Source organism: Lissotriton vulgaris, unplaced genomic scaffold (assembly GCF_964263255.1).
Source record: "Lissotriton vulgaris unplaced genomic scaffold, aLisVul1.2 SCAFFOLD_474, whole genome shotgun sequence".
NCBI lineage: Eukaryota > Metazoa > Chordata > Amphibia > Caudata > Salamandridae > Lissotriton > Lissotriton vulgaris.
The window spans coordinates 618,000-633,373 of record NW_028248784.1 but is presented as its reverse complement, the minus strand read 5'-3'; the positions used below and the strand labels follow the sequence as shown (position 1 = coordinate 633,373).

At 44.4% G+C, this 15,374-nt stretch overlaps 1 protein-coding gene across 1 annotated transcript in view; it reads left to right on the top strand.

Annotated features, from left to right (window-relative positions):
* The window catches only part of LOC147663828 (GATOR1 complex protein DEPDC5-like), a 585,638-nt gene that overhangs the window by 83,840 nt on the left and 486,424 nt on the right, over window positions 1-15,374 (top strand). Inside the window, exons 16-18 of the mRNA XM_086950176.1 lie at window positions 9,126-9,187; window positions 10,732-10,805; window positions 13,593-13,659. Of these exons, the coding sequence (XP_086806302.1) occupies window positions 9,126-9,187; window positions 10,732-10,805; window positions 13,593-13,659 (203 nt within the window). The remainder of the gene's footprint in view (window positions 1-9,125; window positions 9,188-10,731; window positions 10,806-13,592; window positions 13,660-15,374) is intronic.

The following is a 15,374-nucleotide window of genomic DNA, read 5'->3' as shown; positions in this document are numbered from 1 at the left end:
TCTGTTTCAGGGTGGCGTTATAGCGTTCTACCAACCCGTCTGTTTGGGGGTGATACGCTGCGGTTCTAATCTGTTTTATCCCGAGTTGGGAACACACTTGTCGCATCAGGCGGGAAACAAAAGGGGTGCCCTGATCCGTAAGGATCTCTCGGGGAAACCCTACCCTGGAGAAGATAGCGATGAGTGCTTTGGCTATACTCTGAGTGGTGGGCTGTCGCAAGGGAACGGCTTCTGGGAAGCGGGTGGCGTAGTCCACTAAGGACCAAGGCATAACGGCAACCACTTCGGGAGGGTATCAGGGGTCCTATGATGTCCATCCCTACCCGGCTAAAGGGAACATCAATGAGGGGAAGCGGCTGTAGGGGAACCCTGGGGGGATGGTGTCGGCTGTTTTTCTGACAAACCGGACATTCCGGCAATAGGTCTTCACATGTTGGTGTATACCCGGCCAATAGAATTTCTCTAGGATAGCCTGACTCGTTTTCTCGTCACTGAAATGACCCCCCAGGAGGTGGCTGTGTGCAAGAAACAGGACCTTGTCGCGAAAGGGACCAGGGATTAACAATTGAGCATTCTGCTGGGGCCCTCCTTTCCGGTATAACAGTCCTGCTTTCTTAAAAAAATAGGGACCTACATGTAAAGGGTCTTCGTTATCCAAGGCTTTGGCCCATGCTTCCCGCAGGAGAGGATCTTCCCTTTGGGCGGCCCTGAACTCTCTGTCAGTCTGCCAGGGGTGTTCCGCCGGTACAACAGGGTAAGCACTGGAGTACCCCTTCTTTTCCTGTCGTCGTTGGGTACGTGTTTTCTTGGGTCGTTGATCCGACGTCTTTACCGGCTGCTCTTGAGAAAAAGGTGCTTCTTTCCACCAACGGGAAAACGAATCGGTGGTCTCTTGTACGAGCCCGGGGAGTCCGGCATAATCGCTCCCCAAGATCGCCTGTTCTGGGAGGTTTGGAACTAGTCCGACTGTGAGGTTGGTTCCAGGATCAGCGGGGTGTTGTACCCGGATGCGTGCAGTCGGGTATCTCCTCGTATCGCCATGGACACATTGAATGTCGACCATACCCACGTGTGGACCAACAGGTTTGCTCATGTCTTGAGGTCGTAAGACACTTTGTCTGCATCCGGTGTCTGCTAGGGCGAGAACAGGTTGGCCATCGATGTGTACTGGAATATGGAAGGGAGGTGGACTGGCTCCCGGTTTGACACACACATAGTTCCGTACGAGGCCCACCTCCATAGGTTCCTCTCTTTGTGGACACATGCGGGCAATGTGGCCATAGGCTCCACAGTTATAACATTGGGGTCCTTGTTGGGGTGGCCCTTGGGGGGGTGGTCTGTACAATATGGGAGCCGGCATCAAGGGAGGGGGTTCCGGTCTGCGTGGCAGAGGAGGTCTGGGGGGACGATTTCCACCCGAGTTGTGTGTGCGGTTGGAATGTTCTTCCCGTCCTCTTTGCAATTCTTGAGCCCGGTTGTAGGCAGCGGCTATCTCGACAGCGGTGTCGAGGGTGAGACGGGCATATTGTCGTACCCACCTCTGAGTAGCGGGGTGTAGTGAAGCCAAGAATTGTTCTAAGTAAATCTTTCCTAGGATGTCTTCTTTTGAAGAGGTCTCGGGCTTCAACCATCTGTTTGCCAAGTCTTTAATGCGGAAGGAGAGAGCTCTGGGGTTTTCCTGCGGACCTTCCTTAGCTTGCCGCAGTTTGACCCTGTACGTTTCATCAACGATACCCAAGCGTTCAAGTATGCAAGTTTTGATATCGGCGTAGGGTGTGTTCCCCTGAATATTGGCTTGCTGGTAAGCGGCCTGGAGATCGCCGGTCAACAGTGGCCCCAGATATTGACCCCAGCGGTCGGGCGGCCATGAGGCTGCCTGTGCAAGTCTCTCGAAATTGGTGAAAAAATAGTCCGGATCCTCCCCTGGTACATATTTCTGCAGTACATTCGATGGGAGGGAGGCAACCGGTCTCTGCTGACCCAGGGCGTCGCTTAACTTCCCCATAGCTTGGTCGTGTGCGGCACCTTGACCCTTGAGAACGTCATGTAGTTGGCCGCGGTCGTCTTCTGCTGTTTTAAGGAACTTTTCTATTAACGCTCCCCACTGCTCTTGGGTCTACGCCATTTGCTTGACGACGGCCTCCATGCTTCCAGCTGATCCCACTTCTGACACCACCTGTGAACGTGGGCTTAGGGCGGGCCGGATAATCAGGCGAGGAGGCCGTATGTAGTGTGCAATGGTGGATCTTTAATAGCGTCAAGAACACAGTTAATACAGGTGATGGAAAAGATAGTATCGATGAACGGTCTTCCGCGATGGTTTTGTGTCTTCTCCCTCCGGTGATGGAATGGGGTCCGCCGGGATGAATACGTACTGGGTGGTCCTCGGAGGGAAGAGAAAGAGGACAAGGAGCGGTTAGTCTAACCTGTCTCGTTATGACACTGTTCTACAACCAGCACCGGGAGTGTACGGGAGTAGAAAAAGACAGTGAGGGAAGGGTAGCGGGACGGATTCGGAAGGAGAATTGAGACAGGGTGTAGGTGAGGGGTCGTGAGGGTTCCGCCTATGTACAAAAGTGCTGTACAAGTGAGAACGTGCTATACAAAATCTTTACAGTGCAGGCCAGGCTTTGTGCTACTAAGGAGAGAGAGTCGAACACTATATACAAAGCACCTAACGTGCTACAGAGGTGGGTTCGGTAGTACTCACACACTCCGCCGCAACTCCCAGGTGAGTTGCGGCCGCTCTTCAGCCTCCTCCTCTGGACTCCACCAGTCTTCGCTCCACTCTTCTGCCTCTTCCTTCGTCTGGTCTGCTTCAACGCCGGTCCGAGCCTCCTGCCACGAGATCGCTGCTCCGACGGCGTCTCTGTCCTTGCTTCCGCTTTTACCCTGTTCCGGTGGTGATTCCGAGGCGGGACTTCCGGGGTCAGGTGGTTGTGGTTCCGGGAATCGCCCGTTCCTGATTGGCTCCTGGAAGACAGAGAGGGGAGGGGAGCTGGTCGTCAGGTTGGTGTCCCAGGACGGTACCTCAGGGGCTGTTGTGAAGGGTGAGTGTCCGGGAATGGGAGGTACGTGAGGGGTTGGCTTGAGTCCCGTATCACACCCAGATTATGTAATACTAATAATTTATCTCCATAGTGTTGTCACTCAATTATATTGTGACATATATCGGTTGCATTTTTACCTGAGATAATGTGTTTCATCCAGATTAATCAAGGAAGAACGGCCCGATTAAATGATCCGGGTTTAGATGTACAACTTGCTTGGGGAATTCTCAGTATGATAGAGGGAATTCTGGTATCTGTAGGTTGATGATAACAAAACATTCAAGTATCATACCTACACTTTTAGTTCATTCTGTTAAAGAAACCAAACTCTGGGGGTGTTTACAAAAACTGTTTAGGCGAATAATACCCATACCTTCTAATTGTTGACAATGGAGCTCACGCTCTGGAAATAGGAGCCACCGATATTGTGCTTAGTCTTTGCTGCAAAGAAGTGAAACATATCACTATATTGTCTTGATAGGAGTGATTCCTAGTGGTCTACACGGATAATTATAAATACACTTACCCAGATTCAATTGCCTGGCACCTAGTTGACAATTGCCCTTATGATTGGCTTGCCTTTGTCGTAAGTCTTTTCTGCATGGGGTTTTTCTCACATGGTCTACTGGAAAGAGAAAGGGTATTGGTAATGGTTTCTCTGTATTAAAGAATGCCTATTTTCTCTCAGTGGTCTTTATTATAATCTGCCACCTAGCGTAGTTGTTATTAGAAACACAGTAGCATTCTATTCTGGAATTTATCTTTCAAGTTTTATGTACTTTCTGCTCCTTATTTCGCCACATGTTTCTTTTACTTAAATACATTAACATACAAGCGCTTATGCTTGCATAGAGCGTATGTTTTAATGAATGTCTAACGCTCGGTTTTACCATCATGTAGGTTATTACATCCGTTGTGCATTAGTCTTTATGTTTGTAATGATATCGAGCGTGTACCGCTCGCTACCGCTTCGCGTATTTTTTGTTTGGGATAACATTTGCCTTTAGTTTTACATCTTGGGCGGTAGTTATACCTTCAAATCACTACGCTTCCTTTTTTCAATCGTTTGAGCCGTGTTAATTTAGACTAAAGTGCCCGCTGCCGCTTCGTATATTTGTTGTGGCTGGGGTAACATTCATTTTTAGCCTTGCATTTCGGGCGGGCTATTCACAAATAACCAATCACGCAATGTATAATATAAAGCCTCTCAAACAACCGAGGCAAAGACACTCGAGAAGTACAGAACCCCCGATACGCCGCCGGAATAGGAGCAGGGAGGCCGAATCGAAGGAGTCAGGTAAGCAACTGCATGCGCGAATATACCTTCCTTCCAAAAATGCATTAAAGACACTAGTCTCCGTAATGAGTAAACGCGCTAGCGACATTGAGCATAATGCCATTATCGGGCATTTTACCTCTGACGTAACGCGGCTTAAAGGATCAGAAAACGAAGGATAGTGACTCATTGGGTATAGCTACCGCCCGAAATGCAAGGCTAAAAACATAAAGACTAATGCACAACGGATGTAATAACCTACATGATGGTAAAACCGAGCGTTAGACATTCATTAAAACATACGCTCTATGCAAGCATAAGCGCTTGTATGTTAATGTATTTAACTAAAAGAAACACGTGGCGAAATAAGGAGCAGAAAGTACATAAAACTTGAAAGATAAATTCCAGAATAGAATGCTACTGTGTTTCTAATAACAACTACGCTAGGTGGCAGATTATAATAAAGACCACTGAGAGAAAAAAGGCATTCTTTAAGACAGGGAAACCATTACCAATACCCTTTCTCTTTCCAGTAGACCATGTGAGAAAAACCCCATGCAGAAAAGACTTACGACAAAGGCAAGCCAATCATAAGGGCAATTGTCAACTAGGTGCCAGGCAATTGAATCTGGGTAAGTGTATTTATAATTATCCGTGTAGACCACTAGGAATCACTCCTATCAAGACAATATAGTGATATGTTTCACTTCTTTGCAGCAAAGACTAAGCACAATATCGGTGGCTCCTATTTCCAGAGCGTGAGCACCATTGTCAACAATTAGAAGGTATGGGTATTATTCGCCTAAACAGTTTTTGTAAACACCCCCAGAGTTTGGTTTCTTTAACAGAATGAACTAAAAGTGTAGGTATAATACGTGAATGTTTTGTTATCATCAACCTACAGATACCAGAATTCCCTCTATCATACTGAGAATTCCCCAAGCAAATTGTACATCTAAACCCGGATCATTTAATCGGGCCGTTCTTCCTTGATTAATCTGGATGAAACACATTATCTCAGGTAAAGATGCAACCGATATATGTCACAATATAATTGAGTGACAACACTATGGAGATAAATTACTAGTATTACATAATCTGGGATTTAGGAATTGTGCCTTTAGTATACATTTTTGTTTTTGAAGATACCAATACAGAAAACCCACCAATGATCAACTATGAGTAGATAGGACAACAGTGTAATGTGTAGAAAGGCTAATACTGAACTTAATAGTTAAAAAGAGATGTTTTCAAATGAGTTGTAAATCAATGTAAGTTTGTGATAAATTAGTAATTGTGTGTTTTCTTCTAGAACTGGTCCTGAAGAAGGTTGTTTATTAATTTCTCCAAACCGAAACGCTGCGTCGACCCTTGTTCTTGTGAACATTTTAACGAAAATTGTGTTTTTTTGTGTATATGTTTTGATTCTATATGTTTTTAATTTACTGAATTTTTTAAATTATTTATGTAAACATATCTCTCTTTTGAATAAACACACATATGTATTTTTTGAAAACACTTTTGCCTTTCTTGTCTAAACTTGATTAATAATGAGCGATTTTATGTGATATGTATTGGTTGCTTCACAGTGCTGACATATATTGAGTTGGATGTCTCTGTAAATTGTGTGGTTTTGATCCATTGTGAGATTGGTATTCTTAAAAACAGTTTGGGGCACTACCAGATTAACATTAACCATCTTTATGGTTAGTCCAGGGGACCTTTTGTTCCTTAACACATACAAAGGCTTCAGCTACTCACACGGGAATGGCATAAACTTTTCTGTTATGTACATATTTAGCAAGGTATATAGTGTACACAGAGAAATGGAATTACCTTAGCATTTGCTATTCCTAAAGAGATGGGGTTTATTCTGTGTAACATTTAGACAGAACAGAACCATATAATGTTGCTTTATTGGTTCGATTAAACATACGAGTATTAGCAAATAACTGGGATTATGTCTTGGTTGGGGTGAGCTTCAAGTATGCGTTAGACATCCAGATCTGTTTAATGAGAAAGAATTATTTGAGGCATTGGATGTCTGAAGAAAAGGAGACCTTTAAGTAGAGTTTTGTGTCGTTGGCATATCAGTGAATCTTGGTGCTGTTCTCTCTGAGCAGAGCAGAAAGCGGCTCCATGCAGAGGTTGAAGTTGACTTTAAACAGTATGGAGCCGTGGGGGACTCCACAAGTGATGGGGATCTTGTGTGACATGGAGGTACCCATATGCAAAAACTGGAGTCATTTGGAAAGGGAGAAAGAGAACCAGTGAAGGACATTGCTGGTGAATCCCAGTTGAGACTCCGGGGTGCAGATGGGATGGGATGGTGAATGAACTGTGTCAAAGGCAGCTGAGAGGTCCAGCAGTGGTACAAAAGGGGGTGGTGATGGACGGAGCATCTGAACCAATCAAACCCTCACACCCAGTCAATAGATCTGGGTTTAATCCATCACCGTTCTTTAGCCCACTCTGCCACCCCAGTTCAGACATGGCCATATGAAAATCAGTCTGACCCTGTGCCTCATGGGAACAGTCCAGCCCGAACTGCCAAGCCATGCCTTCCCTGGACCGGAAACAAGCTTCCGAGGACCTGTTTCTGACATTCCAGCCGTCTTAAGGCCGGCTTGCTTGAATCCAGTGGCAAAGTGAGCAAGGGATTCACGTCTGATTATACCCTGCCAACTTATGGCGAACAAAGGGGTACAAAAGGGGGTGGTGATGGACGGAGCATCTGAAACAATCAAACACTCACACCCAGTCAACAGATCTGGGTTTAACCCATCACCGTTCTTTAGCCCACTCTGCCACCCCAGTTCAGACATGGCCATATGCAAATCAGTCTGACCCTGTGCCTCATGGGAGTAGTCCAGCCCGAACTGCCAAGCTATGCCTTCCCTGGACCGGAAACAAGCTTCCGAGGACCGGTTTCTGGCATTCCAGCCGTCTTCAGCCCGGCTTGCTTGAATCCAGTGGCAAAGTGAGCAAGGGATTCACGTCTGAGCATACCCTGCCAACTTATGGCGAACAAAGTGGTACAAAAGAGGGTGGTGATGGACGGAGCATCTGAACCAATCAAACACTCAAGCCCAGTCAACAGATGTGGGTTTAATCCATCACCGTTCTTTAGCCCACTCTGCCACCCCAGTTCAGACATGGCTATATGCAAATCAGCCTGACCCTGTGCCTCATGGTAACAGTCCAGCCCGAACTGCCAAGCCATGTCTTCCCTGGACCGGAAACAAGTTTCCGAGGACCGGTTTCTGGCATTCCAGCCGTCTTCAGCCCGGCTTGCTTGAATCCAGTGGCAAAGTGAGCAAGGGATTCACGTCTGAGCATACCTGTCAAACTTATGGCGAACAAAGTGGTACAAAAGGGGGTGGTGATGGACGGAGCATCTGAACCAATCAAACTCTCGCACCCAGTCAACAGATCTGGGTTTAATCCATCACCGTTCTTTAGCCCACTCTGCCACCCCAGTTCAGACATGGCGATATGCAAATCAGCCTGACCCTGTGCCTCATGGGAACAGTCCAGCCCGAACTGCCAAGCCATGCCTTCCCTGGACCGGAAACAAGCTTCCGAGGACCGGTTTCTGGCATTCCAGCCGTCTTCAGCCCGGCTTGCTTGAATCCAGTGGTAAAGTGAGCCAGGAATTCACGTCTGAGCATACCCGTCCAACTTATGGCGAACAAAGTGGTACAAAAGGGGGTGGTGATGGACGGAGCATCTGAACCAATCAAACACTCACACCCAGTCAACAGATCTGGGCTTAATCCATCACCGTTATTTAGCCCACTCTGCCACCCCAGTTCAGACATGGCCATATGCAAATCAGTCTGACCCTGTGCCTCATGGGAACAGTCCAGCCCGAACTGCCAAGCCATGCCATGCCATGTATCAGGAGGTGGGGTCATCTTCAATGTGTAAGGTTGCGTTCTCAGTACTGTAGCATGATTTGAAGCCAGACTGGTACTCGGGCAGGAAACGGTTAGCATTGATCTAGTCTTGGAGTTGAACATGAACTGCTTTTTCTTTCATTTTGCTGATGAATGCTTGATGAGAGATGTGCTAGTTATTGGCTAGGTGATCAGGGTATGGTGTAGGTTTCCTTAGGAGATGATGTATCTGGCCTGTCTTGAGGGCTTCTGGGAAGATGCCTTGAATGAGGAAGTCATTGACAATGGTAAACAGGAGCATCCTCAGAGAGAGCTTTGATGAAGGACGATAAAAAGACATCCTATTCATAAGATTCATCTATTGTGTTGTCTATCTCAATGTTATGTTTACTCATGATTTTACTCATAGTCTTGATGCCTAGGAATGAAACCAGAAGAAATCAATGATCCGAATAGTCATTACTCAATGGCTGCATATTGACAAATGTGACATGACCAATGCATCTCATGCCCAGTAATGTTGTCATATGTTTCTTCATACATATTCTTCACATGTGGTTTGTTCTGCCTTATTGGTTGTTGAATTCCATGCCCCTCACCTGTCTAACTCTTGACTCCATATTTTAGCCGTATATTGAAATCAGCAGATTCCAGCAGTTTCTTTACTGCTGTGCTTAGCTTTTGATCTTCTCATCTTATAATTAACCTTTTAATTCAAGTTTGTTTAAGTTACATTTCTCAAATAATTCATGCTAGGGGCCTCAGGTAATTGTGGTGTTCTAAAATGAGAGAAACTGTTGGGAAAATGCAAGCTAGTTCGGTTAATTGAAGTCAGCATGGCACTGTGATGTGATGCTGCTTCATCACACACACCCTGACTTCCTGTCTTCTTACCAACAGGGATCGGCGTAGATTTGGTGTGCATGGGTGAACAGCCTCTCCATGCTGTCCCTCTTTTCAAGGTACTGGCCATCTGTGCCCCTTCTCCACCATGCGCTTGAGTGCTTTGTGCTCCGCTTTGCCTTCTGTTTCTGCCTTAAGTGAGCTTTTGCTCTGCTTTCCTACTCAACCCTTTGTGGTCTTCTACTGTATTATCTTTATGCTTCCACTTTATCGTCTGCACCCTATCCTTTTAAGCATTCCCCTATATCCTGTGTGCTATTCCCCTGCCTGTTGGTCCTCTCTGCTTTGCCGTATGCCGCCTCCTCCTGTGCCTTTGTACCCACCCACAGCTCTACCTTGCTCTCTGAGCAATCCTGTTGTACTATCTGTTTTCCTTCTGTGCCCTTTGTTCACTCCTGCTGTTCCCCAATTAGAGTTCTCTCCTGCTCAGACTTCCTGCCCTCTACTTTTTTATACTCTCACCACAACTCATTTTATCCCTTTTCTACTACAGAGTGTCAGTCAGTTCTTTGTGGCTTAGCCTCATGATATCTCACTGTTGTGCTTTACCTTTGTACCATGTGTTCCCCCTACTGTACTCTCACAATGATAACATTCTCTGCGCTGTGCCCTTCTCTACCATCTGTGCATTTCCACTGCTCTCTATGTCCTCTAACATGCTTTCCTTGCTCACCTATTCTCCTTTTGGGCCTCCATCCAGTTGTCTCTCTATGCTGGTTTCCCCTTTGCTTCTACAAAAAGGCAAATGTGCTGTTCTCCCAATGTGTTCTTTCTCTGTCCCTCTTGCCCATTTTTTGTGCAATTTTATAACTTACTGTAGTGTGCTTTGTGCTCTCTCTATCTTTGATTTTGCTTCCTTCTCTTATGCTTAATCTTTTGCCTCTCGATCTTCTGTGCCCTCCACTGCACCTCTGTGCTCACCCACCATTTCATATGTGCAACCTTTTACTCACCAGTTGCCCTCTCCTCTCTCTGTTTCTTCTCTGTTGATTACATTTCATTTTGTCCTTCAATCTGTGCAATTTCCCTGTGCCCTCCATGACCTCCTGCTCTGTCCTTGATGCTGTGTCCAAACTCTCTGTTGACTTTGTGGCTCAGTCTTCTTTTCTTTCTTACCTGCCATTGGTCTCGCTCTTCTTGTACCTAATTTCTGGTATTGCTTTGATTTCTGCTGCTTATTCTCCTGTCCTTCCTTTCCTCCATGCACTGTTTCACTAATCATGTGCCTGCATGTTTAAGGTAACAATTTCTCTTCTTGAATGTTAAAAATAATTACTGCACTCTGTGCCCTAATTTCACAATTTTTCTAAACTTCCATCCCATCGAACTCGGTGTCGAGCTATTCTCTACCTCTCAGCCTGCGGTCCCACTTCCATTTTCACCCTCATCTTTGTGTATAAAAGATGTTTAAGCCAGGCATGTCTGATGATCAGGGAGGAGCAGGCATGTTGAGAAGTGAGTGGAGATGAACGGCATGGCATATCTGGAATGATCCTGGCTCATTTTGATGACTTCACAGTATGTGCCGCCTGGAAGTGGTAGCTGGGCGGTAATCATTCATTTTCCCCTTTTGTTTAATATTACTTTTTAATTCTCTTTACAGCTACACAACCGTAGTGGCCCCGGTGATTCTCGCCTGGGAGATGACTACAACATCCCACACTGGATCAACCACAGGTGGGGAGAAAGGACACCAGAAGAGAAGGAGGGCTTGTTGCACTCTGTACCCTATTTGTGTAAAGGAAGGGTGGTAGGCATATGTTTAAGTGAGTGGAGTGGTGGAGGAAGAGAGTGGTGATGTAAAGAGACCATGGCATTGCTCAAGCTGTCTACACCAGGTGTTTGAGGGGGTGGAAAAAAGCAACAAACACCAGGACATATTGTTTGGGGGTCAAAGACAACAGGTGTTTTATGTTTATTTTGTCCTTGGGACAAGTAGGCCCAGCCCCCTGCAGCACAAACTCTTTGGCTAATCAGTTTACAGTAACACATTATGGATCTGGGAAGGAAATAGTCTGCTGCCAAGATAATATTTGTGTCCCTATGTTAATGCTATTCAAACTTGTATTCATGGTTCATTAATACAAAGCCTTTATTAGCGTTAGTGCTCAGAGGAAATGTAAGCTTGGGCTAGCAGTAGTTCCAGTATAAAAATGTGTACACATGTTTGCAAAGTTTAACAATATGAAGCTACATGTAATGTTCCCAGAATGCTCTTTGATAAAATGCAAATATCTACAGTAGCTTGAAAGCAAGAATGATGATTCTTTGCTTTCAAAATAAAATATTTACAATGTAACTAGGGAAAAACATATTGCTAAATTACTGAAAAATGAAGGTACCATTTCTTTGAAGCATCAGTTAGTAAAACATGCTAATATTTCCACAAACAAATTCATAATGGAAAATCAGTGTAATCCGTTTCAATAAGATTATGGGAAACATGAAATTAAACAGGCATTAGTGGTCAGCCTTTTGATTTTCTCAATGTGTGTCTTGTTTTGACATGGGTTTTGTAAAACTTTATTGTTGTAGGAGTTTTCGGGCCCTGGCCATTGTAACACGCATTGTCAAAATACATACATATTTTTTGGTCTCAAAAAGCACACATTGCAACAGCAGTTCTTGGCATTGAACACAACTTTGTGCTGATATGCTTCTTGTGAAAGAGCAGAATGCAGTCACAGTAAAGCCAGCTGGCAGAGTAAAGGATACAGTTTCAATAAAAACAAAAGATCTTGTTTAGCACCAGACTTATTTTAATGCCCAATTTTTATTGCAAATCACAAAGGTGCTTCCATGGTATGTGCCCATACATTAGTGCAGATTTACGGCTTTCATGAATTCACACGGATTTATGGAAGTAGACCTGGAAATCATACTCTTAGAAAATATTTGTGAACTTCATTTTAGCACGCGCAAGTATTCATGTTTGTATTTGCTCGTGCAAAAATCTGTTGAGCGTTTACATGTTCACTTTCCCTCCAACCACTTTTTTTCCAACCCTGGAAGAAGTTTTACTTCTGACCTTGTCAAGGAGTATATGGGAGAACATTAGAGAAGAGCTGGTAAAAACCCCTAAAACAGACCCCCTGCACAGACTCAAAATGGCATGCCAACCCTCGAACTATTCCTTCCTGCTATCTCCAATTCCAGGATGCAGATCTGCAGAAAGCTGGCAAAATAAGGGAATTGCTACTATTCAGACCTTACTATACTATGAGCCCTGGCATAATCAGAGAGGCTATTATCAATGCTCTTATATAATGAGATTGCTGCTATATTGTGTTGCCGCACTACATGGCATCAAAGGGACAAGTGGATTTTGTTACAGGACAAGTGGATTTAAGAAGCAATCTGTCCCATGGACAAATAGATAGTTTTTAAATTCCACACCCCTGATACACACTGTATACCAATGGTGAGTGCAGGAGTGTATTGAAGAAAATATGTACTCCATGTAAAAATGTGGTATGGTAGGTGATATGCAGAAATGTTTGTGGTTAGAATCTCAAACACAGGGCAAACATCACAGGAGTGAAGTACATCTGTTTCCATGGAAGAAGCGGTGTATATGTTCTTAGCCAATTATATGTTTTTGCTTAATCCTTGCGGTCCAAATCCCAATTTATTCGTTCTCTCTTTCCTGTGCGAACCTATCATTACTCTCCTCCTCTAATCTTCTCTGCCTCCCCTTCCTTCTTTTCCTGTTCTTCCCTATGCCCGCACGGTACACTCCTTGTCATCTTTACTTTCCTTTTGCAGCCTTCTCCTGCAACTCTTCTCTTCCCTTTTTCTCTCTATGTCCTCCTCTCCCCTGTTATCGCTTTACTTTTCACCTGCCACTCCTTTGTTTCCCCTGTCCTATACACTTCCCTTTCCAAACTTTGTCCTCTCTCTCTTTCACATTGCTAACTTCTAACTTATTTTCTTCTCCTTTCCTGTGACATCCTATCCTTGGTTCCTCTCTTTTTTCCTGTTGCAATGTTACCTCTTTCTCCTTCTCCCCACTGCCAACATTGTGTCCTCTTCTGTCTCTTTGATTCCCTGTTGCACTGCTGTCTCCTTCTCATTCTGCTACGTGATGCCTGCTCCCATCCTCCTCTACTTTTTTCATTTTCTTGCCACTTCTATCCACACTTTCTTCTCCCCTTTTCCTTCCCTTCTGCCACCCTTTATCCTTAATTTATTTCTAATTCTCTATTTTCTCTATTCTTCTCCTTCTCCCTGTGACATCTTTCCTTCTGTGTCTTTATCTTTCCCAGCTGCACCTCTTCCTTTTCCTTCAGTCACTATCCCTATGCCATCACTGCTTGCCTGCTCCACTTGATTTGATGGTGTCCTGCTCTTCTCTCCTTCAGCCTACCTACTTTGCCTGTGTGTGCATTTCCTACTCTATACTAGAAATGTTACCCTTTCAATTTGTTTTATCTCAATAATTACATTTTGGATTTTTTTTTGCAGTTTCTACACTTCCAAGAGCCAGTTCTTGTGCAGCTTCACACCTCGGATCAAACTTGCAGGACGAAAGGTGCTTTTTCTGCTTTGATATGTGTTGTACAGAGAAAGAGCAGGGCTTTGTGCACACCAAATGCAATACACATGAACGCAATCTTAATGTAACCAATGCAATTGCAAATATTGTAAATCATTTTAGAGATGAGATTACATATCACATCACCCTTCTCACTTTAATAGAGATGACTGTGAAGCTAGTATCATTAATTTGTTATATTATATTTTGTTGTTTATTTAAATTTTGCTTCTAGATGCTTTTATTTAATAATATGAAAAGTATGAGATAATATGCATTGCATTTGGTGTGCAAATTATGGGTCGCATGGCTGTTGTGCAAGATTTGACTTTGCTCCTAACCATAGCTTGCATATTTCAGTGGTTTTCAGTGATGTTTCACTTGTAATTCCTAATAATAACTGCACTTTACCTGTGGACTCTTTAGGTGCATTTCTCTTTTAATTTAAACATAGGTTGAGGTGTTATAACCAAAGCCAACCATAAACACAGCTTTATTTTTTGCGATATTTTTTGAAAACTTTTTGTTTTTCACCAAATAGAACATCTAATAATTAAGTTATGTTATGTCAAGCCTCCTTATAGCTCACTAATCACTCGTGAAGGCATCCAGGCACTTTTCAGGTGGGTAGGCTGCGGACTCCCAGGGTGAGACATAACATAACAACATAACAAAAGGTAGGTGCCTATAGGGAAGTATAGATTTTCTGTTCCTAACTCCACATCTACCTACCTTGAAGATATATGTACCATGCAGATCCATATATGTTGAGTTGGGTTTAGAAAATATAGACTTTTTCAAGATTTTGATTTCAATGTTATGTCCCACCAATATTGTGGGTTCGATATTCAGGGTGCACACACTCCAGGCCCTGCGGCCCGCTCTCTGTTAATGGCCTACCAACGCTTCACATGGCCTTTACCCTGAAGGATACATGTTTTTTTATTTGCTTATTATCGAGCTATACAGGTCTAAGGTCACTCCTAGTGACGCTGATATGTTGTAATATCTAGAATATATCAAACTGCCTTGGCTGCAAAATTGGCACAGTGAATTTTTAATGCACCCTATAGAAGTTGTGGAGATACGATTGGCCTTGAATTCTATGTGAGAGGTCAGTGCTCCAGGTCAGGTCAGGGTGGGCTTACGGTAGCCTTTTACAAAGGTTTTAGTGACCTTCTGTTCCCCCATTTGGCAGGAGATTGGAGCGGACGGGATTATGCCACCTACCATGCGGGAGGCCCTGATTGTCACATTGTTGAAGCCTGATAAGGACCCCCAAAAGTTCTCTTCTTATCGCCCACTTTCCCTACTTAATGTGGACCAAAGATTTTTGCTTTAATTTTGGCCAACCGTCTGTCCCCCTTGCTGCCTCATTTGGTCGGCCTGAGCAGGCCGGAAATATCCTGGGCCGAATGCTCTCGTACAATCTCCATACGGTGTTTGGCGCACTTCAACATGTTCGGTAGGAGGTTAAGGCTGCTGCGGTCTTCTTAGACGCAGAGAAGGCCTTTGACTCCATTGAATAGTAATTTCTGCGTGCCATGCTGAGCCACGTGGGGGTGGATGAAGTCTTCTTACATCCCCAGCGCACTTAGGTCTTCTTACAATTAGCTGCTGAACCCCAACTACGCTACGGGAATATCACGGTCACAGGGGTCTTCCTATCCTCACTATAATTTAATGAGTGAGTGATATGCTTTATTTCGATA